The 23,102-nt window shown below is 46.3% G+C and overlaps 1 protein-coding gene across 1 annotated transcript; it reads left to right on the top strand.

Moving 5' to 3' along the window:
* Positions 1-14,178: 14,178 nt before the first annotated feature.
* On the top strand, positions 14,179-14,943 carry RNF186 (ring finger protein 186; the record flags this gene model as incomplete). The annotated part of the gene is made up of 1 exon (XM_084242003.1): positions 14,179-14,943. The coding sequence occupies exon 1, from the start codon at positions 14,251-14,253 to the stop codon at positions 14,941-14,943; it is 693 nt and encodes a 230-aa protein (XP_084098129.1). The 5' UTR covers positions 14,179-14,250.
* Between the last annotated feature and the right edge of the window lie 8,159 nt (positions 14,944-23,102).

The following is a 23,102-nucleotide window of genomic DNA, read 5'->3' as shown; positions in this document are numbered from 1 at the left end:
GTAAATATTCAAATTCACTGCCTGCCTCTCTCCAATAGGGGCTCCTCTGGGCTGGGACCCTGTCCTGCTACCTCTGGTTTGAAAGGCCTACAGATAGGGGTTAGAAGAATGAACACATGCAGGATAAAGGAGGATTCCCACTGTGCTAGAAATCAAGGCCAGACTCCGTGCCTGGTACCCAAGTAGAACAGGATGACAAGATGGTCCTTGTGTCAGGGAGAGGCAGGCATCAAAGCCGAATATGGCATTATGGCCACCACTCAGGTGCCAGACCTAGCGTCGAGGATATCCCAGCCAGAACTACAGGGACGAGCACCAGTTTGGGAAAAGCTTCCAGAGGGCCCTGACCCCATTTCTGCAAAATATCAAAGTCCTTGTCCCCATAACCACCAAAATCCCACATTTTCAGATCAAGGCATTGATGCAGTCTCAAGATCAATCATATTTATCTCCAAGTTTTTTGGACAGTTAAAAATTAAGTTTGATAGCAAATGGCATTTGCTGGAGACTTAAAACACAGACAGCCAAAAAGCCCTATTCCTTCTAACCCCAGTGACCTTGAAGCGTCCCCACCAAAGGGACTTAAAACAATGACAGTAAAGCTCAGTGACCAGCAGGTATAGTGGCCAGTGTCCAGAGGCTCTCAGGTCAGATGGAGTTAGAATCCTGACTCTACCATTTCCTGAACATGTGATTCTGGGATAGTTACCAACCCTGGTTCAATTTCTGTCTTCTCATCTGCAAAATAGAGGGACCAACACCCATCTTGCTAGCTGAGGCCTGGGGGTGACCTGGTTTGCAGCATGCCTTCTCTACACAGGAGCAACCTTTATTAGCAGGCTGGGTTGGCAGGACTGCCTTTGATTCTTTAAGCCACACAAGATTGTTGAGAATGCAAACTCCTTATAATTAGAACAACCCAGAACAGCACTGTGACCGCCACTGGCAAGCCACTGATTCTACATCTGGGAATCATTATTCTTAGCCATCCTTGAAAACATATCTGTCCTTTGATGAAGGCTTAGCTCTGACATCCCAGGAAGCTGCCTTTGGGTCTGTGTTCACTTTTCTTCGAGAAGATGGAGGGGCTGGGGAAGGGTATGTAACAGCAAAGTTCAAGAGAGGCCCAAACCTAGAGGTAGAATCTCTCAAATAAAATGGAATGTTCCTCAAGCCTCCACCACTTCCTCCCACCCCACCTGCAGAGTCCCCTATAAAATTCCCAGATATAAAAGCACAAACTCACAGGCATCTGGAAGGGAAATAAGATCTGGGGCTTCGACTATACCTACCACTTCCCCGGCAAGCATCTTTTTTTACTTAGAAGAAAAAGGAATTGGGATCAGATGACCCCTTGAAAGTAGAGCTGGTTAAAGAAATGAGCGTTTCAGTTTTGTATTTATAGTTCATCATCACACATGCGCATATGCAAACACAGGGTGTTGACATGAGTCTTTAATTTGCACAGGTAAGCCACTGGGATGTCTCCACTCTGTTGGTGAAAATAAGTCATGATTTCAAAATGTGTGTTCTATGGAACGACATGTCTAACCTCAAAGAGAATCGTCATGACATTGGTTATCATGGGGAAAGTGGGAGATGGCCCACATACCACCTTAGAGGATGTGTCAAATGAATTAGGATGCCCCCATACCAGCGGCTAATATTTGCCATTCCAAATATTCTCATCAAAGATAGTCAATCAGAGGAAATGGAATACTGTACATAATGTTTTATTGGTAAGAAAAGCAGTTTGCAGAGAGATAAGGATCCCATTTCTATAAAAAAAGAAAAAAACGCATACACAGAAAGAATCGATTATCAAAATGCTCATTGAATTACCTCTGAGCTTTGAAAATAGAGGTGATTCTTGTCTTCTTTTTTTGCTTTGTTGCATGTTTGCACTTTTCCTAAATTTCAGATGTTGAAATTTTACAATGGTAATAAGAAAAATATCCCCCAAGAAGATGTAAACAGTCCTTAGAACACCTGGTTCTTTGTTCTAATCCTGTTGCCTATAGCTTCCAAAACTCACAATGCCAGGGTTGGGGCAGCTTTTCACTGGGAAAGGTCAAATACTTCACTCTCCAATAGCTGACCCCAACTTTGATTCATGCCAGGCAGGGCACGAAGCAAATTCATTAGTATAAGGAGAGGGCAGCTGCCATACCCACTAGCTTAGCTTGTCAAAAATGAAAAATGGAGAGTATGAACTCAGATTTTTAAGAAAAGCATCAAGTACTTCTCCCTGGGGACACTCATGCTTACAGCTGTGACATTGGCATTGCAGTGGCCCAGAAATTTGAGATGGCTGTCATGCAAATGAATCTGGTTGTTTTATTTATAGGTTAAAGATAGCTGCTAGACCTTTGCTTGGACTTAGAACCTACCTTTGGCTTCATCTATGTGAGACAAGAAGGACAAACCCACCTTGTCCAATTGAGAGGCCATTCTTTCCTCTTATTTTGTTTATGCAGTTCAGAAGCTTTACAGTCATAACATGGTGACCAGATCGCTCTCCTTGCTGAACACTGGTACTTTACCAACCAAGAGGAGCAGTGCATTTGGTAACAGTTTAAGTGAAGATGTGTCAAAAAAAAAAAAAATGATACTTCCCTCCCCCAACTCATTCTAGCACTAATACCACCACCTACAGGAAGTCTTCCAGGGTTTCACAAGGTACCCTTAGACCAGGGACTATCACTTCTCTACCTCAGATCAGGTGCTGACATTTGAGAAAGAGAATTTTCAGATGTTGAAATGAATGAGTAAATGCCAGACAGGTCATGAAGCATATTCATTGGTATCTGGTATGATGGGTATTTAGGGACTTGAAGTTGGAGATTCACAACAATTGCTTTAGGGGCATTTTAATATCACTCAATTCTGTCTCTGAAAGAGCAAGAGAACTAAAGGAGAACTAAGTACTTCCATGTGGCCTTCACAGCCTGGTGGCACAGCGCATACCGTGAGCCAGCAAGAGTACATACAACTATGAGAACAGAGGAGTTGGAGTGGCAGGGGGAGAAAGGAAAATGTCCCCCATGGAGCCTGGCACACAGGAGGGGCTCATTGTGCATCTGCTACACACAAACCAATTGTTGGCGCAAAGAAACAGAAGTGTCCCCACACTGAGATTAGAATTGACAAGGATAAAAGCCAGATAAGGAGCATTGATAGGGGACAGGCATGGCGTGTGGGACAGGTCTAGGGTAAGGCAGATCAAAGGAATCAGAGTGAGAGAAGCAAAAGGTTGGTAAATTTTATGACTAGCAGAAACTGTGAGGCCAGAAGCGTTGGTAACCAATCTCGGGGTTAAATGGAAGAGCATGGGGCCCAACCTCGACCGCCCAGGACATAGGAAAGAGACATGAAAGACTCATTTATGGATCAGATTTCTCTCTGGCCTTTAGCAAATCAGGCAATACCTGCCTTATCACCATCAAAGTTCAATGTGAGGATAAAAAAAACGAGATTTTGTATGTGACAGGGATTTATTGGACTCTTGTAAAGTACTCAGTGGAATACACCCCATAAAGATAAAATTTGAAAGAAACAGAAGTATAAAGACTGTGATGTGGATTGAAGTCAGGTTTTATGTAATGGGTGTTACCCAGACTCCCTGATAATCGCCATAAGAAAACACTCATTCCATAAATCAGCTAAGGAGCCCCTACCAGCCTAGCTGCTGGAAAATTCCATCTTAGTCATATTTTAGGAGGCCCTCCTCTCTCTAGGATTGTGTGAAAGTCCTTGGGAGTATGTCATTCTAGAACACCTGGAGAGACCCTCCATTCACCAGCCCACACTGGACACACTCGCTCCATTGCCTCAGCCTGCATTGCAGGTAGCATTCTGTTGTCTTGGAGACCGGCTTGAGCATGGAAGGTCTCTGCCCAGACCAGGAGTCTCTGTGCCTGGGGCCAGAACTTGCTCTGCTCAAAACAGATATTTCCATCAGAGGTCCTGCCAGCTCCTCTTTTCTGGAACTCATCGAACCTCTGTCCTACCCTTCCAATTCTGCAGGGGAGCTCTCAAATTTTTCCTCTCTTTCCTCCTTATTAAAAGCTCCCAAGCCTGGAACCCCATCCTCTCTCAGACAGCCCTGCTCTGGTCACGTAGGGGGACTCAAGTCCTGGGAGGTTGAGATGAAGAGCTCTGAATTAAAGGGTCCTAGAAACATCTGCTTTTGTCTACCCTCTTCAGATGAAAAGAGGAGAAACACTCCACCTTATGAGCCCCAAAATACCCATTACTATCTCGGAAATGAACACATTGATCATTCTAACCACATGTACACAAATGATCACCTATACACAGATAATATATGTTTCTCACACTCCTTAAAGGCTCTGCTTTAAGGTGAGTTTTTGGAATTAAATTCTATTTTATTTTTAACAAGAGATCCACTTATTTTGCAAGAAATCATGCTGTGGGCAGAAAACTTACCCTGCCAACCACGTGCTCCGACCTCTGCCCAGCACCAACTGGACTAAGGGCTCCTTAGTTGCTGGCTAAGTTGTTTTAGAAGGCAGATAAATTTCTAGAAGATGAATGGGTAGTGCTGACTCTGCAGAGTGAAGACTATCCCCACAGAGGTTAACCAAAAAAGGAAAAACTCCCAAGCTCCACTCTTTACCCCCTCATGCCCTCATCTTCACACCTTTCTTACATTTGGAAAATGTACACCTGTCTCTCTTGATTCTTCTTTTAGGGTCTCAGCTGGTTATAGTAGAGCATGGAGTCACCGTCAGAGAACAAAACAACCCTGGTGATTTTCCCTGTGACACAGGAACAAGGCTGAGGCCAAGGCTACAAACCAGGACTTTACTCCGAGAGGGAACTAAATCTTCCTGAGGCCTCTGTACAGAGAAGGGTGTTTTGATTGCTGATGAGAATATTTTATGCTTTTTTTTTTTTTTAATGAAAGAAAAAGAGAAAGTCAGGCCTCCCTGGTGGCACAGCGGTTGAGTGCTGGGCTGCAAAGCTGCCCACAGCCTCTGCAGCGCTGGTTCAATCCCCAGCCACCGGGCGAGGGTCCCACATGGCACACAGACCTCTCCTGCTTCCCGCTGCTCCCCTCAGCAGTGTACGTCGGTCCTTCTGCCTGTTCTGCTCCCCGCTCTGGCTCTGGTGAATTCTCTCACCCTCCCAAGCTTCTGAATGTACCTGGTGCTTGTATAAATAAATAAATCTTAAAGAAAAAGAAAAAGAGAAAGTCAAGGCCAAAGGATAGACAGGAGGAAAAGGCAGGTGGAGATCAGTCCCAGGGGAAATACTAAGGTCCAGGATTGCCAAAGCTGGCCATAAAATTGTCATCCAGTGTGGTTCAAAGGAAAACACAAATGCAGAGCAACAAGTATAGAGGAGAACACCCAGCTGGTTACCCAGAGGTTACCCCAGAGGTTACCCAGAGGTTACCCCATAGAGGGGGTTGAGATTGGAGTTGTGGAAAGTGGGGGGGAAGGTGGTCAAGAAATTAGGCCTATCTAGAGTGCATTAAATTTTAGGATGAATAATAATTGTTTAAAAGTTTTATTTAAACTTTAAGGAGAAAGTAAGTGTGAGCTATATACTCGGATATGAAACTTGCCTTTTCCCCTTGGAGACCATCACTTTCCCCTTTCAACATCACTTTTGCCAAACTCCAGTGCAAAGATGAGTAAAAGGAGCCACTGTCCTAAAGTTTAAGATGATTAACTTAACTCATCTGAGTCTCCGTTTATTTGTCTCTCTAAGAAATCAGAACACTTATACCTCACAAGTTGTCAAGAATACTCAATAAAAGACTAGTTAGTTATCTACTGCAGTGACCTATAATACACCCCACAAATGCTCCTTGTATATTTATTGCAAACCTATTCAAAGGAGAATTGGAAACAGTAACTTATTACTAAACCTTTGGTCTTTTTAAATTTAATTAGTTTTTAGATCCAATCAAAAATTTACAACTTTTTAATATTACTGGTTTCTTAAAACTGATAGAGTAAGCTCTTTATATTTTTTATTTTGGACATTATATTTGGGATCAAAACATCCGTGACCTTTCTGCCTGTCTTCTTAATTTAGCATGTTTTCGAGGTTTCGATCCATGTGTTATTACTTCATTCATTTTTTTTTTCGAAAACCTTCCAGCTTTTAATATTTGTTGCTTTTTTTATTTTTTATTTATTTATTTTAAAAGATTTATTTATTTATTTATTTATACGAGCGCTGGGTACAGTCAGAGGCGCGGGAGGGTGAGAGAATTCACCAGAGCCAGAGCGGGGAGCAGAACAGGCAGAGTGACGAAGTACACTGCTGAGGGGAGCAGCGGGCGGCAGGAGAGGTCTGTGCGCCATGTGGGGCCCTCGCCCGGCGGCCTGGGATCGAACTGGCGCTGCAGGGGCTGCGGGGCAGCTTCGCAACCCAGCGCTCAACCGCTGCACCAGGGAGGCCCACTTCATTCATTTTTATAGTTGAAACACATGCCATTGTATGTATATGCCACACTGTTTATCTATTCATCAGTTAGTGGACATTTGGGTTGTTTTCACTTTGAGGACTAGTATGGATAATGCTACTATGAGCATTCATTCACCAGTTTTTATGTGAACACATTTTCATTTCTCTTGAATATATATGGAGGAGTGCAATTATTGAATCATATGGTAATTTTGTTTTACTTTTTGAGGAACTGCCAAAACGTTTTGCAAAGAGTCTGCTTTTAAACTTTCCCACCACCAATGTATGGGGTTTCAGTTTCTCCACATATTCCCCAATACCAGTTATAGACTGCTTTTTTAAAAAAAAATTATTTATAGTCATCCTAGTGGGTGTGAAGTGATATCTCATTGAAGTTTTGGGCTGTGTTTTTCCAATGACTAATAAATTGAGCATCTTTTCATAATTCTTATTAGTCATTCACATGTCTTCTTGGAGAAATGTCTATTCAAATCCTTTGCTCATTTTTAATTAGGTTACTTGTCTTCTTACTATTACATTGAAAGAGTTCTGGATTTGCAACGCTTATCAGATACAGAATCGGTGTTCTAAAGTGAGAAAGGAGGGCACAGAGAGAGATAAGGTCAGAGAGATAGCAAGGCCATCTGTTGGAGAGGCTTATGGTCATTGGAGGGAATTTGGCTCTTGTCCAGAGCAGGCTGGATATCGTTACAGGGTTTTAAGTGGCAGAGGAATAGGAGCTAGCTGACTTCCACTTTTAAAGGACTGCTGTGACTGGTGTGTTGAGAGTGTATAGGACAATGAGGGGAGCAGGAAGCAATCAGGAAGTTACTGAAGCTAAGAAATGTCAGTGATTCAGCAAAGATGGCAGGAATGTGGAGTCCAGACAGCAATGGTTGTTTGGGCTCTCTGTTTAGCCTTGGGGGCCCATGTTCACTCTCATACCTTCTGGCAAAGGAGGGATCTCATTCAGTGTGGTGCAGGGACCAGAATCCCTGAGGTTACATCCTGGCTGCCACACATTAGCCATTTAACCTCTCTGTGACCTGGTTTTCTCACTCATAGGGAGAAATAATATCATCTCTTAGGTGTGTAGTGAGGAGTAAATGACCAATCCATCAAAGTATCCATCAAATGGAAACTCTTGTGAGAGTCTGATGGTCAAGTTCCTGCCAAAGCCCAAGCACCTCTGTCTGGTCCTCTCTGTCACGTGAGCCAAGAAACACACTTCCTCTGCAGGTTATGCGAGCTTGAGTTGAGTTCTCTGACTCTTATGACCAAAAGGTCAATAGTATCCACAAATACCATTTTGATCTCCAATAGGCTGATGACTAAACTAAGAGTCAATCAGGGACTTTAAGTTGGTTGCTCCAAGACTCACAGCTAAGATTTGATCACAGGTCTATCTGACCTGCCAATCAACTCAAAAACAGCCTTTCCACCACCAACATGTAGTCCAAGTACCCAGAACTCTATGTTATTTCTATCCCAGTGTCTTCTTCCCAGAGGGGACTCTGCAAAAGCCAAAGACAAACATTTCGGGAGAAAAGAGCAGCTGATTTGGTAACCTGCTGCCGTTGAGCTGATTACCCTGCAGAGTAGTTTAATGAGTCACAATCCGTTCTTGGGAAGATTTATTTTCACATGGTCCAGTGGTCCAGATCCCAGATTCGTGCTCCCTGGAATGTGGCAAACAGAGGGCAAGTGGAGAGGTGTTCTCACACAAGCACAGGCTGTCTCCAAGCCTCCATTGTCCTTGATACAATGTGAGTTGAAGGAGGCGAGAGCCCTGGGGGTAAATCTGGAAGCCAGAGGGGACGGCAGGTTCCACACCTACATTCTCCCCCACCCTTCCACCTTCTGTTCTATACTCTGTCCTCTATTTTTCCACCTTCATTTCTCTTTTTTTTCTATAGCAACTCTTTCCACAAATGATTTAGAATCATTTACAGAATATAGATGAGGGTGAAATACAAATACAAAGCTCAAACAACACACATGAGGAGCATGTAAACCATCAACTAGCATTGGAAATGTAGACTAAAGGGATGGGAGGGATATTTCACACTTGCTATGGATGAGCTTCCTGGTGGCCAAAGCAAACATGGCAAATAGCCAATTACATAGTCTGGAATTTCTGAGTCATAGGGACAGACGCAATCTTCCCTCAGAGAAAACAAAGCTTTTTCCTGAATCACTTTGCTCAAAAAAAAGTTTCGCAGATGTTTACAGCTGACACTGAGTAGTGTCATGCACAGGCCCTGGCCACCTTCCTGAATGTTCATGCAGTAAGAGGTTATTTCTTGGAGTACCCTTTGAAGAAAACAAAATCACCCCAAAATATAACTTGATGAGAGCAACTTTCTAGTGATTTAGCTTGATCTAGCAGCATTTATGAAACTGTTTCTCAGATCACCAGACCCACAGAGCTATAAAAAGTCCCACAGGCAGATAAATTTGAGATTAAATCAAGATTAAACAAAATGAAGCTGATTTTTTTAACTGCAGGGTTTCTAAGAGCTTTTAATATGGAAACATTCACAGGAGCCTCCAGGTTGAAGTGAAGGGTAGATTGTTTCCCATATTCATCTATTGAAACTGTTAGGGAGAAATGATGTCCTGAGCTAATCCCATACAGGCTTTGTGGACTCCACTCCCAGTCCAGACTAAAGCCATCAAGACATTGGGAAAGACAAATCCCGTCACCACCAAAGGGAGGGTGGCTGGGACCTGAGGGTGGAGTTGGGCAGCCAGGTTGGGTATAAAAACCAAACATGTGGGCCTTGGGGGGCTCGCTCTCGCTCGCCTCCTGGCTTTATGGCTCCTGGCTTGTAGCCAGCTCTCAGAGCACCATTTGGGATTCCAGATCGGCGGATCGGGTAGGACTCATTTAAAATTTTGTCTTTCACTTTTTTCCCTGAGCTGTACATTTCCTCATTTCCCCTTCCCTTGTAAATAAACCTTTTATGAACCTTTCGCGTGTGCCTGCAGTAGAGCATTGATAACTCCTTTTAAGCGCATGGGTGAGGACCCACAGTCAGGCACCCCGTTTTGTATCGGGGTTGCTCTACAACAAAACCTCCTCTCCACCCACAGCTAGTTTCTTTAAGGGGTGACTTTTAGAAGCTCCCAGAAAGCAAGAGACACACAGAGTTTGAGAAAAGCTTATCTGGAGGAATGGATGAGCTAAAGTCCTCCAAGTAAAATTCCCCCAGGCAAGTATTTGTTAGACTTGGCCAATTTGATGGTTCAAGGTGATGCTGACATTTTATGATGAAATAAGACTTATGGAATAGAAAGACTCTTTGCTAAAGCTTCTTTTTCACATGCTCAGTCCAAACAGCTAGAGGATGAGGGAAAGAGGTTGCAGAGGTGAAAAGATTGTCTCATCACCTAGAGATGCTCTCTCTCCAGAGGGGGCCAGGTGTGCTCTGCTGAGGCCAGGTCAGGTGTTTGCTTAGCTGCCTGAGCAGAGGAGGGGCTGAGAGGCTGGAGCCTCAAAGACATGCTAGATGTGTCCCAGGAGATCATCAAAACCAGAGCACTCAGAAGGGGGTCCAGGGAGAATTCCAAGGTGCACACTGAGCTAGAGCTTAGCCAAAGAGAGTGGATGGGAGCGACAGACAGTAAGTTTTGAAGAAGCTGCGGAAGTGCCTCTACACCCAGCATCACAGCGGATTCAAAGAAAGTATGACCTCTGGGTTCATTATCTGATTTCTATAACCTCAGGGCGAGAAGCACTTGGATGACCCTGAGTTGGACAAGAGTGGTTTTATCTACTTCTCATTAATGGATAGTTCCAACCTTCATGGCTTAAGTCAGGTTCATAAACAATTCATAAATTTCCATATAGATCCAAGTTTGAGACCCAAACCACACCGCCAAAGAAACTGATGGAGAGATAACATTCATATTACAACTTTGAAAGGGCCAGATATGAAAAGTAGCTAAGAATGCTTTTTTGTTTTGCTCATCAGTAAATTCTTTTAAACAATAAACAAGGGAGTATTTTACATATATGTGTAAATATATATGTAAATATATATGTAAATATATATATTTTACACATATATATATATATATTTAAAGTGCAGATGATGCCAGGGCTCTCACTTTCTCTCTTGTATCATTTCTCCCTTTCCATACTTGATTTTCATTATCCTATTGTCAGTTTGGTTCCAAATCCTGTTCCTCTATCTCCTCTATCTCCCGCCAATCTGCCCTCAGAACAAAGATCTTTGAAGGTGTGGAGGCAGGAGTTCTGAAAGAAGAGTGTGAGCTAAGACACCAGCCAGCCAGAAGGAAGGGAATAGAAAAGCAATGTGGCCGCTGGAGTATGGGGTGGGGGTGGGCTGACCAAGATCAGAGGCCAGCGGGGGATCAGACAGTTCAACTTCATGATGTCACTGCTCTCTCACTCCTTTGCCAGTGAACTTGATACTTGGCCTAGAGCTCAGTTCAGAAAGCCTTTGCAGGGTGTGGCTATGTGCTTACCTGCACGGAGTGCCCTGGCAGTCCATCAGAACTCCCTGTGGTTTCCCTACTCATGGCTGGTCCTAAAATTCTAACCTCGCTTAAGGCTGTGCTTCTCCCCACTCCTTATAACCCCAGGACTGAGTGAAGTCGTGGAATGCAAGAAATTATTTCAAAGGGAAATTTTTTTTTTATTAAGAATTAATGAGCTCCTATCTGTACAGTAATTTAAAAAAAGATGTATGTAATTCTTTGAGGATTTCAAAGGATGACGTTTGCAAGTTCTAATATGACAGAAAGTACAAGTAGAGCAAGGAGGAGGATGAGAGAGTCACATAAATTTACCATTTGAGGCTCCGAAGACATGATGTGCTTCCTGGGATAGATCTGCTGCAGGCCCGATCCTGCCTGCGATCACTCCTCTTTAGGAAGCGCTGACAGCACTCAGCACCAAAATGTCTTATCTCCTTACCCCTGGGTGAGATCAATGACTTCGAGGTCAGTTACTAAGCAAAGTATGTCAATGCCGGAGTCTCCCCCTGAATTGGTTTGGATGGAAGTAGAAGCTTCAGTCATGCCCCCATAATTTCCTACAGTGTTATTTTTTCTGTTGTAACAAATTAAAAAGACTAAGCCTTGATGAAGTTGAAATGACGTGCCAAAGTTAGTTAGTAAAATGACAGGCACCAGATCCCCAACTATAAGGTGGGTGTAGATGATAGTTAAGCCAAGACAGTTTCCAAAGGGGCTCCACAGCTGAGGAGGTAGGTTGGGACATCATGGAGGAAGGCATACCGAAAGTCCTCATTTTTCAGGGTGGTAGTCAAAGGAACTTCATGTTCCACTTTATACATTACCGTAATATTTGGATGGTTATAACTGATATGTTTTTCTTAATGGTGGTTGGCCAACAACATCAAAAGGTTATTCTTTAGACACAAACCCCCAAATAATTTCCCTTGATCTGATTTCAACCTCACCCAGCTACCTCCCTGATTATTTAGCTAGCAGAGAGAGGGCATTGGCCAAGCTGTCATCACCGAGTTGTCCAACTGATTTTCCATCTCTATTATAAATGAGTGCATTTCAAAAAAAATTGTTTTCCTCCTAACCCCAACCCTTCCTAAAGTCTAGCAAACAGAAAAGACCCTGCCTAGGGTCTAGCAACTTCTATGATACAAGTCAAAGAAGAAAAAAGACAGCATCTCCTTAACATAGTAACACACAGGCATTCATTCACTCTGGAGCATGTACAGGGCGATTTCTGTGACCCTGTGTCACAGAAATTTAGAGCATCTTTTCATCTATTGCTGTTACTCTTTCCTTTGCAAGGGACACCAATCCAACTCAAGCTGGCTTAAGAATAAAAACTGGAGTGGATTCCATAGGTGGTTATAACTAAAACATTAAAAGATAGATCTCTGGCTTCAGGCCTGGCTGGATCCAGGCATCTAAACAATGTCATCAGGCCTTTTTCTGACTCTCTTCTCATCTTTCTTTTGTGCTGACCGTACTCTTGGGCAAAGTCTGAGCACACTCTGGTCCTGGAAGCTCCAGAGTTCCATCCTTTAGTTTTGAAATCCAGCAGTAAGAGACACTTCCCAGTAGTTCCAACCGCAGTCTCGGAATTGACTCTCATTGGTTTGGCTTAGATCACATGCCTGTGTCCCAACCAACCGTTGCAGCCAGTGGGATGGGACATGCTGATTGGCCTGCCCTGAGTCACATCACCTCCCCCTTCCACAGACTTCTACAAAGAGAATGACAGAATGACACAGAGAATGACAATGAAAAACAGCAGTTGCTTGAAAGGAAAGCAGACCACTGTCAAAAGAGAATCCAGTGACGGGCTTGGGGAGGAGAGCGATGACCAGCACCAGAACTGAGGCTCCCTCAGGTCCATCTGAGGAAGGACCAGCTGAAAAGAAATAACTGTCTAACTGAAGACCGAAGAGAAGAAATGTGTCAGCAGGGTGGGCAGGGGCGCTGGGTTTCAGAGACAGAGGACTAGGGAGACCAGGGGACACTGGGAAAGAGTGCAGTATCTGCCCTTGGGGAGGCTAAATCAGTCACCTGACACTCCATGGACCTCAGCAGGTGACACAAGCAGGAGGTTCGCTCAGCACATCTTTCTGGATTCGAGGTGGCCTGAGTGAGGCATTTTTTTTGAGAAGGTAGATTATGCCACCTCTACTCTAACACTCAGCCCGAGGCCCATGGGGTCATGTTTGCTACTGTATCTGTGCCCCACATAGACCCTGTTAGCTGGAGTCAGCTAGGGAGGCCACTTGCCTCCATGTGAACGTAGATGTGACCCCACAAGGCTGGGAAGCTGACCTTGGATGCTGGTAAATTCTATCAGTTTTGAGGGGAAGCCCCTAGACCGGCAGCCAGTGGGCCTGCCCTGGCCACACCCGCCTTTGCCTTCCAGGCCAGGATCCCAGGGGATGGCAGAGGGGGAACCCTGGATCAGGGCTTGGCTCAGAGTGGGCCCAAATAAATAGCAGCCTCTCTTGTTACTGGCAGGCATATGCTGTGCCCAGAACACAGCGAGCGGCGCCTGTGAGTAGGCATGTGAAGTGCACAGAGGGCCTGATGATGCTGAGTGTCAGCAACTGTTAACACAACTCTTGGACAATAAAGGAACCGACTACAGTAACAGGTGTCCAGTATATGGTGTTTCTGTGAATTCCAAATACTTCCCTGGCACTTCTCCCTTCTTCACAAGGCCTCCTGCCTGCAAATGCACCCAAAGCACAAGCTTTTTTCCTATGGAAACTGACATCCAGCCGGCTTTGTCTGAGACCCACTATGGTAGTCTTTCTCAGAGGGGTACCCCTGTTTGCTTGTGCTTAGATCGTGAAGATGTTTGTTAGCAGTGCAGGTAGATTGTCAGCCCTCACCCCGACCTGCAAACTCAGTCTTTGACTTTGAGATCTAGAAATCTGTCTTGTGAAAGACTTCAGGGCTGGGGTGGTGGGCACGGTGGGGATTCTAATGCATCCCAAAGCTCAGGTCCTGTGGGTGGCTGTGAGGCACCTAGCCCCAACAGGAAAGTCCTGATTCCCGCCGAGGCCCTGCCCCCTTGGGCCCTTCTATCAGGCAATTCAAAGTCTCCCGGCCCACAAGTTACTGATTAACTTCAAGGAAAGAAATAATAATAACTGAAAGGGCGATGTAAGCCCAGAAACAAGTGGAGAAGCCCGGGAGAGTGGTGCCGGACAACAGGCCAGGAGGAAAGCCAGGCTCGAGACTCCCAGCCTTAAGGTCAGACCACCCAGGCTCCAGGGCCCCAGCTGACACCCTGAGAACTGCGGCGTCCCACTGGCTCCCATGCCTACCATGGTCAGCACTGAGGCCCCACTGCAGCCAGCCCCACCATGGCCCCAGCCCAGCCCCGACGCCGCCACCACGGGCCCGCCAGGCGCTCAGCATGGCTTCTCCGAGGGCGACCTGGAATGCCTGGTGTGCCGGGAGCCCTACAGTGGTGCCCGGCCACCCAAGCTGCTGGGCTGCCAGCACTCCTTCTGTGCCGTCTGCCTGAAGCTCCTGCTATGCGTGCAGAACGACACCTGGTCCATCACCTGTCCGCTATGCCGCAAGGCCACCGCTGTCCCTGGAGGCCTCATCTGCAGCCTGCGTGACCAGGAGGCCATGGTGGGGTGGCTGGCCTGGTCACACCCAGAGGTGCGACTCTGTCCCCAGGGGCTGGTGGATTCTGCCACCCTAGCAGCAGGACACCCCAGCTTGGCAGGAGAGGATGGGCAGGACCTAGTGAGTGCCAACCGCATGGCGGCCCGGCGCCTGGCAGCTCACCTGCTCCTGCTGGTCTTGCTCATCATGCTCATCTTGCCCTTCATCTACCCTGGTGCCACCCAGTGGGTGCTCACCCTCATCATCGCCCTGGCCCTGCTGATGTCCAGCCTCTTCTGCTGTCACTCCAGCAGTCAGGGCAGCTGCTGGCCTGCCCCCAGGACTGTCCTCCACAGAGAGCAGAAACCCAGCGAGGTCTCTTCCATTGCCTGAGACCCTCAGACCGGACAGAGCCTGCCGCGCCTCCTGCCTCTTGCACCCCATTCCTCTCACAGTGAACCGGATAAAGGGCTGTGAACTAAGACTGGCTCCCTTGGGAGATAAATGCCAGTGGACTTGCCAGCCAAAGCCAGAGTGACTGTCCCGGATCAAGACAGCCCATGCAGAGAACTGTGCTGGATGGCGGACTTGTCCCCGCCCAGGCCAGCCTGCTCGGTAGCAGACAGAGCTGGGGCAGGTGGGGAAGGAGGCACAAATTATTTGAATGCTACAGGGGTCTCTGGATCCTCTTATTTCAGAGCTCCTGGCTTTGCTTTCTATGACCTGATGAAAGTGTTGCAATATCAACCTTATTGCAGAACAAATATAAGCAGGAATCCTTTTTTTTTTTTTTTTTTGGTAATTTATATCATTAGTTTTATTTCCTTGCTTGTTTTTGGTCTGGTTTTCTGTGTTCAGGGCAGTTTGTTCATCCTTCTGGCTGTTACAATCTTCCCTTCAGGGAAGTTGGAGATGACACGAAGTCCTCCTGTGTTCACCCCGGTGCTGCCCCCCTCAACCCCACCCCCCCAACCTCACCAAAGGTCCTGGTAGTTTGGGTCTCCCATGACATCGCCCCAGGGATGGAGAAAGCTTGTGTGGAGGAGAGGTACTTCTGATGCAGCCAGGTGCCCCACAAGTAGTAGAGGGGCAGGTGGAGAGGAAGCAGGTGAGTCTGGGGATGGCTCCCATCTAGGGTCCCCAGCTCCATGCCATTGGGCCCTGACTTAACAGACTCCCAGCTGGCAAGGACACCCCCCAATAGTGGCCCAGCTAGCCACCTGATTGGGTATTGCTTTTTTTTTTTTAGCTGCTTCTCGATTCCTAGTTGTGCTTTTGTCATAAAGATAAGAGGCCCTATAAATGCAAGGGATCTCTCCAATCAGCCTGCGTTTCCAACCTTGCCCCAAGAGTCAACCGTCACTTCAAACGCTTTTGTGTCTTCCCGCGACCATTTCTGCTCAAAGAGGAGGCTCCAAAAGGATCGAAGGGATGAGGGATGGCCTTCTGAGATTGCGGGAAGGGGGGGGTGGAGGTCAAGCCCCATCAGGGGGTCTGTAGGAGTGAGGAGAGTGAGGGGGAGGTGGCAGGTGACATGTTATCATCTTCCACAGGCCCCACAATTAGGAGCAGACTTGAAACCCCAGAGGGGCTCACCGAACACGCTTCATTATTTTTTCCCACCCTGTCTTTCCTCCTGGTAGGATGACAGTTGCCGATGGACGACACCAGGTCCATCACCTGTCCGATGTGCTGCAAGGCCACTGCTGTCCCCGGAGGCCTCATCTGCAGCCTGCATGATCAGGAGGCCATGGTGGGGTGGCTGGCCTGGGTCTGGGAGGGGTGAGAGAACTCTGGGCTGGGACACAGGGTAACCCTGGCCCAGGGGTGCTATGTTGTTGGCAAGGGCTTTTGCCTCTCTCTGAGCTTCTGGTTCTCCAACATGAACTAGTAGGACTGGATTATTCTTAAGACCCCTGAAACCCAGGACCATGGACATGGTGACATGCCCTGTGGATTCACACAAAGAAAAGTCAAAATATAAGTATGTATGCAATTAGCTGTCCTGGAATTCTGGTGCCTTCTGTCGCTGTTCTTTTAAGGTACTTCCAGGGCAACTCTGTGACTCAGGCCACTGAGCTTATTAACTCCTGGCAGTGAGAGTGAGTGTGGGTGGGTGGGCATGCATGCGCCCACCCTTTTAAATCAAGGCAAGTGGCCTAAGGAACACCCTGTCCCCCCAGGATGCATAATGACAGGAACTGTTCAGCATTTCCTGAGCTGGCCTCGGGCATATGCACATTGGGGTGGTTGCCAGTAGGAGGGAAAGAACATTCTCTCCCCACCCCCCGTCCACTCCATTCCATCTTGTTCCTGGACCTCCACCAGGAGGCCACAAAGGGATGTGAATGAAAGAAATCAGAGCAGCAGGCTGGGGCTCAACACTGAGCTCTGACCAGGGGTGAGACCGGAAGTTACAGAACTTCTCTGATTCTCAGTTTGTTCATTTGTAAAGTGGGGGATGAAGTCACACCTCCAAGGGCTTTCATGAGGATCCAGAGTGCTGCTAGATGGGAACCCCATGTCCTGATGGCTGCCTTTATGGTCCATCATTGACCCCCTTGGGTGAATGGGTTCCTTGGGCCTATTCAGATTGTTAGAGACCAGCCTCAATGATGGGTGGAAAAGCCAGCCCAGAGTGGAGCATTGTCCAGGGCAGCCCATGGTTGAGAACTTAGACCCTGGGGCAGAGGGTAATTCTAAAGAAATCCCATCAGATCCTTCTCTCTCACTGAGCCCTTGGAGTCAAGCATAGCTGGCTTGAATAGCTGCTTCCCCACTGACAAGTGATCTGTCTCCGAGTCTGTTTTCTCAGCCCACGAAACAAAGGTTATAATACAAATATCACAGGGCTGCTGGGGGAGCTCATAAGATAATCCATGGTTGGGTACTTTGAAATCATAAGGAGGTAAAGAAGGGAGGGAGAAGACAGGAGAGGGAGAGGGATAGTTGAATTCTAGAAAGCCCTAATAGGATTGATAAGAACAGACTCATTCTATTTAGTCTTCCTGATAATCATCCTGGAATTTTATGAGAATAGGGCACTAGAATCTATCTCCTTTATTGTGAGTCTCAGCATCAGCAGTGCCCTCAACAACAGCACAATAAAACAATAATTGTCAACGTCATTCGAATGCATCATGCAAAGTCTATTACAATATTATTACATCTGCTATAAGTTACCAACAAGGATGCCAAGGCACAAAAGGTTAAGTAACTTGCTCGAGATAACACAGCAAGGCAGTGGGGGAGCCAGGTATAGGCTCCAGATTTTGGACTTTGAGTCACTTTGCTGGGTCAGATGGAGCGTTTCTGGCTCAAGGTATAGGAGCCCCCAGGTCATAGGGCAGAGAATTAAGCAGAGATAGAGTCCCCCCATTTGACTTCAGCTTCTTGATTTTGTGGGGACCTGAGGTGAAAGGTTGTGGAAGTGCACCTGCCCCATTAGATGCAGCCACTTCCTCATCTCACCTTACAGCCCCTGTTCATTCCTGGAACCTCATTTCAAAGGCTGGAGGAAGTTTTGCAGTCTTTGCTAGAACAATTAGGTCTTTATGGCAGAGGAATGAAGGGCGAGCTTGCCATTTCTGAGGCTGTGGGAACAGTAGAGAGCGCACTCAAGGAGAAATCAGACCTGGAACCTTGACTCTGCCGGGAGCTGTTCTTACAAACTTTATGTTCCGATCTGAGTATATTGAAATCACATTTTTACAAAGGGGGACTATTTCTTGAGTGAATTCAGAACACGGCGGAATCTAGGATCCACCCATGCATTTATTCAACAAACTTTCTTGAGGGTCTGTCCTGTACCAGGTACTGAGCAGGGTACTGACCTGAGTCAGGGATTTGTCAGGGAGGGCAGGGAAGATCGCACCTGATCTTCCAGGTGTGAATTTAGAAGTCCCCACTCTGGCCGGCCTCAAGCCATCCCCATCCAGGTGCAGATACAGAGATGTACTTGCAGGGTTGAAGGTTAGGCCATGTTTTATTCATCATTTGTGCACTTGTCCTAAGCTCCACTGTTAGCCTGTCCCTGCCCGTGGGAGTCTGAACCAGTCTCCTTTGCCAGATCCTTGCCTTTCCCAGAGTCCCTTGCAGTCAGGGATGGTCATGTGATCCAAATAAGGATCATGAAGCCCCGCAAGAGGGTTTCAGGAAATCATTCCCACCTTGACCATGGGAGAGAAGCCCAAGAGGAAAGGCTGAAGGGTGCTTGAGGGAGGGAGCCATCTTGGGACCACAGTGAAGTTCAACAGTCAACAGGCTGAGCATGATGAAGATGGAGAGTAGGTCCTAGCCGACATCACTGAGCTACAAAGGCCCCTGCCCTGGGGCCCCTGCCTCTGGGGATTATGCTCCATAAATTGTCCATGTGTGACTGTGGCCCACAATCCTCTACACCAGACATCCTGACAGAAACACACATTCAAATAATTAGTGACACAGGCCAGTCTGACTGGCGACCACCTTACCAGGCCCAGAGAAGAATGTCCCTACAGGTAAAGTCAGCCCAGAGGAGACTGAGAATTTGGACCATATCTGCACAGCAATTTCATTCTTGCTGCTGTTTTTAACCATCTCACTTGCTTCTACTTAATGTTTTAAAAGGAAATATATCATGGTTATTAAAAAAAGAAGAATTTTCATGACAGAAAGTAATAAAAAGATATAAAATGACACTGTGAGCAAAAAGAAATAACATTAAGCGCACCTTGAACTGGATTCTGGGATGAGAAGAGGATGTCAGTGGAAAACCCGGGGAATAGTCTTAGCAGTGATGTACCCGTGTTGGATTCTTAGTCTCGACAAACGTACCAAGGTTATATAATGATGCTAAGACTGGGGAAATAATAAGGTAAAGATATATGGTTCTTGTATGAGAACTCTGTAATGTCTCTGTAACTTTTCTGTGAGTCTAAAATCAAAAGTTCATTAAAAGGACCTCCTGGTAGCACAAGGGGTTAGGTCTCAGTTCTATGAAGCTGTCGACAGCCACTGCAGCACGAGTTCGATCCCTGGCCAGGGAGCTACCCACATGGCGCAGCAGACCTCTCTTGTCTCGTCCACTGCTCACCGCAGCAGTGTATTTCAGTAGATCTGCCTATTCAGCTCCCCACTCTGTCTCTGGTGAATCCTCTCACCCCCCCGCACCTCTGGCCTACACCCCAGCTCTTGTACGTATAAATGAATAAAATAAATCTTGGGCCTCTCCGGTGGTGCAGCGGTTGAGCACTGCGCTACGAAGCTGTCCGCAGTCTCTGCAGCGCCGGTTCTATTCCCCGCCTGCCAGGGAGAACCCCACATGGCGCAGCAGACCTCTCCTGCCTCACCCGCTGCTCCCCTCAGCAGTGTCTTTGGTCCATCTGCCTGTTCTGCTCCCCGCTCTGGCTCTGGTGAATTCTCTTACCCTCTCGCACTTCTGACCTATACCCCAGTTCTTTTATAAAATAAATATATAAATCTTTTAAAAATATAAATAAATAAATAAATAAATAAATAAATAAATAAAATATTTTTAAAAAGCTCATTAAATAACAAAATGATTAGATCCCAACTCAATATTTTGGGACGCAGAAGGCTCAGGTGAGGACTGTCCTTCCTTCATTGGAAAGGACATGGGCAAACGCTGGCGGAGAACAACGCAACATTATTCAGCCTTGAAAGGGAAGGAAATACTCCCACTTGCAACAGCAGGGGTGAACCTGGAGGACATTAGGCTGAGCGAAATAAGCCGTCACAAAAAGACAAATACTGCATGAGTTCACCTCTGAGCGGGCTCCAAAATAATCAGACTCAGAGAAGCAGACTGTGGAGCCAGGTTGCCAGGGCTGGGGGAGGGGAGAGAGAAAAATGGGGAGCTGTTGGCCAAAGGGTACAAAGTTTCAGTTATGCAAGATGAAAGAGTTCTGGGAATCAAACGCCCAGGTGTTGACTGGTGCTAAGATACAGGACATTTGCCACAAGGGTAGGTCATAGAGGAAATCTTCTCACACTCACAGTACACACAAATGATAATTATGTCAGGGTGATGGATAAGTCATTTCGTGTGACTGGGGTGATCTTTTCACAAGATGTACATACATCACAACTTCAGATTTTACACCTTAAATATACAATTTTACAGGCCGAAGATAGCTCAATAAAGCCCAATGTACATATATACACATATAAATGTATGCGTGTGTACAATTTACTTTTTGACTGAAACTGTACATCATAAAGAAAATGGCTTAATTTCCAGTTTAATTAATGGCCTCGAATTAGTAGTTTATAAGAAATAAATAAAAATTACAACTTAAAAAAATATTTAATTAGCATCAAACTGTGTTCTCAATAGAATGGAGATTGAACTTCATGTGCCATCCATGGTGATTTAATCAAGTTCATGCACCAACTCAAAGTCTCTCCTATACCACCAGTGATATGGGGCTCATGTATTAGAAAATGTCAGACCAGGGGCCTCCCTGGTGGCGCAAGGGGTTAAGACGCAGCACTATGAAGCTATCACCCACCACTAGTTCGATCACCAGCCAGAGAGCTGACCCACACGGCACAGCAGACCTCTCCTGTATCGTCCGCTGCTCCCCTCAGCAGTGTATTTCAGTCAATCAGCCTGTTCTGTTTCCCACTCTGTCTCTGGTGACTCCTCTCACTCCCCACACCTCTGGCCTATACCCCAGTTCTTGTGTGCATGAGTAAATAAATCTTTAAGGAAAAGAAAAGAAAGAAAATGTCAGACAGGGGCAAGTGTAAAGCATTCTTAGAGAAGAAGCAGAGAGCTTGCCATCCAAGCATCCGTGTAAGAAAAAAGGCAGAAAATTACAAAATAATTACTTAACATGCAAGGACAGTGGGGAAAAATATTAGTTCAAGTGACTTTAATCACAACCCCTGCCACCTAACTTGGGCAATTCCAGTTCCGACAACAGGAAGATGTTCAGTTTTTTGGGTCAAAGAGGCCTTAGAAACACTCAAGCGCTGGTTGGGCAATGTATGCGTTTATGGTAACCACAAAACATACACAGCATCCTTCCCTTGCCTGGGCCTTACTTCAAAGGTGTGTCCAGTCCCTCCCTTTGGGAGTGTCGTTAAGAAGTGGCCATAACAACACTCACTCATTCAGTCTCAAGTTTAACAGGAGGCATCAGTAGGATACTCTACAGGAAGACACCGAAGCTGCCTTCAGTAACATCACCCCCATAACTCAGTTTCTTTCAATAGACATCCATGCCAGGTTAGGATCACCTATATCCTAGAAGGACAGACATCAATGGGACATAGCGAAGGACCCTTCTCCCTAAGGCGATCCATTATGAACAACTTATCTAAGTAATCATATTGATGCCTGGAGGAGGGCAGGAGAGCAGAATCAGCCAGACCTAGAGTCAGAACTTGGCTCTTGGCAGCTCAATGACCCTGGTCAACTTATTTCAACTTCCGAGCCTTCGTTGCCATCTCTGTGAAATGGGACTAATAATAGTATGCTCTTGGGGCCTCCCTGGTGGCGCAAAGGGTTAAGATGCAGCACCATGAAGCCATCCGCAGCCACTACAGCACAAGTTCGATCCCCAGCCAGGGTGGTGACCCACATGGCGCAGCAGACCTCTCCTGTCTCGCCCGCTGCTCCCCTCAGCAGTGTATTTCAGTCAATCAGCCTGTTCTGTTTCCCACTCTGTCTCTGGTGACTCCTCTCACCTCCCACACCTCTGGCCTATACCCCAGTTCTTGTGTGCATGAGTAAATAAATCTTTAAGGAAAAGAAAAGAAAGAAAATGTCAGACAGGGGCAAGTGTAAAGCATTCTTAGAGAAGAAGCAGAGAGCTTGCCATCCAAGCATCCGTGTAAGAAAAAAGGCAGAAAATTACAAAATAATTACTTAACATGCAAGGACAGTGGGGAAAAATATTAGTTCAAGTGACTTTAATCACAACCCCTGCCACCTAACTTGGGCAATTCCAGTTCCGACAACAGGAAGATGTTCAGTTTTTTGGGTCAAAGAGGCCTTAGAAACACTCAAGCGCTGGTTGGGCAATGTATGCGTTTATGGTAACCACAAAACATACACAGCATCCTTCCCTTGCCTGGGCCTTACTTCAAAGGTGTGTCCAGTCCCTCCCTTTGGGAGTGTCGTTAAGAAGTGGCCATAACAACACTCACTCATTCAGTCTCAAGTTTAACAGGAGGCATCAGTAGGATACTCTACAGGAAGACACCGAAGCTGCCTTCAGTAACATCACCCCCATAACTCAGTTTCTTTCAATAGACATCCATGCCAGGTTAGGATCACCTATATCCTAGAAGGACAGACATCAATGGGACATAGCGAAGGACCCTTCTCCCTAAGGCGATCCATTATGAACAACTTATCTAAGTAATCATATTGATGCCTGGAGGAGGGCAGGAGAGCAGAATCAGCCAGACCTAGAGTCAGAACTTGGCTCTTGGCAGCTCAATGACCCTGGTCAACTTATTTCAACTTCCGAGCCTTCGTTGCCATCTCTGTGAAATGGGACTAATAATAGTATGCTCTTGGGGCCTCCCTGGTGGCGCAA

The sequence above is a fragment of the Talpa europaea genome (genome assembly GCF_964194135.1).
Source record: "Talpa europaea genome assembly, chromosome: 9".
In the NCBI taxonomy this organism is placed as follows: domain Eukaryota; kingdom Metazoa; phylum Chordata; class Mammalia; order Eulipotyphla; family Talpidae; genus Talpa; species Talpa europaea.
Note: the sequence above shows the minus strand (reverse complement) of the source record. Positions and strands in the feature narration are given on the sequence as shown.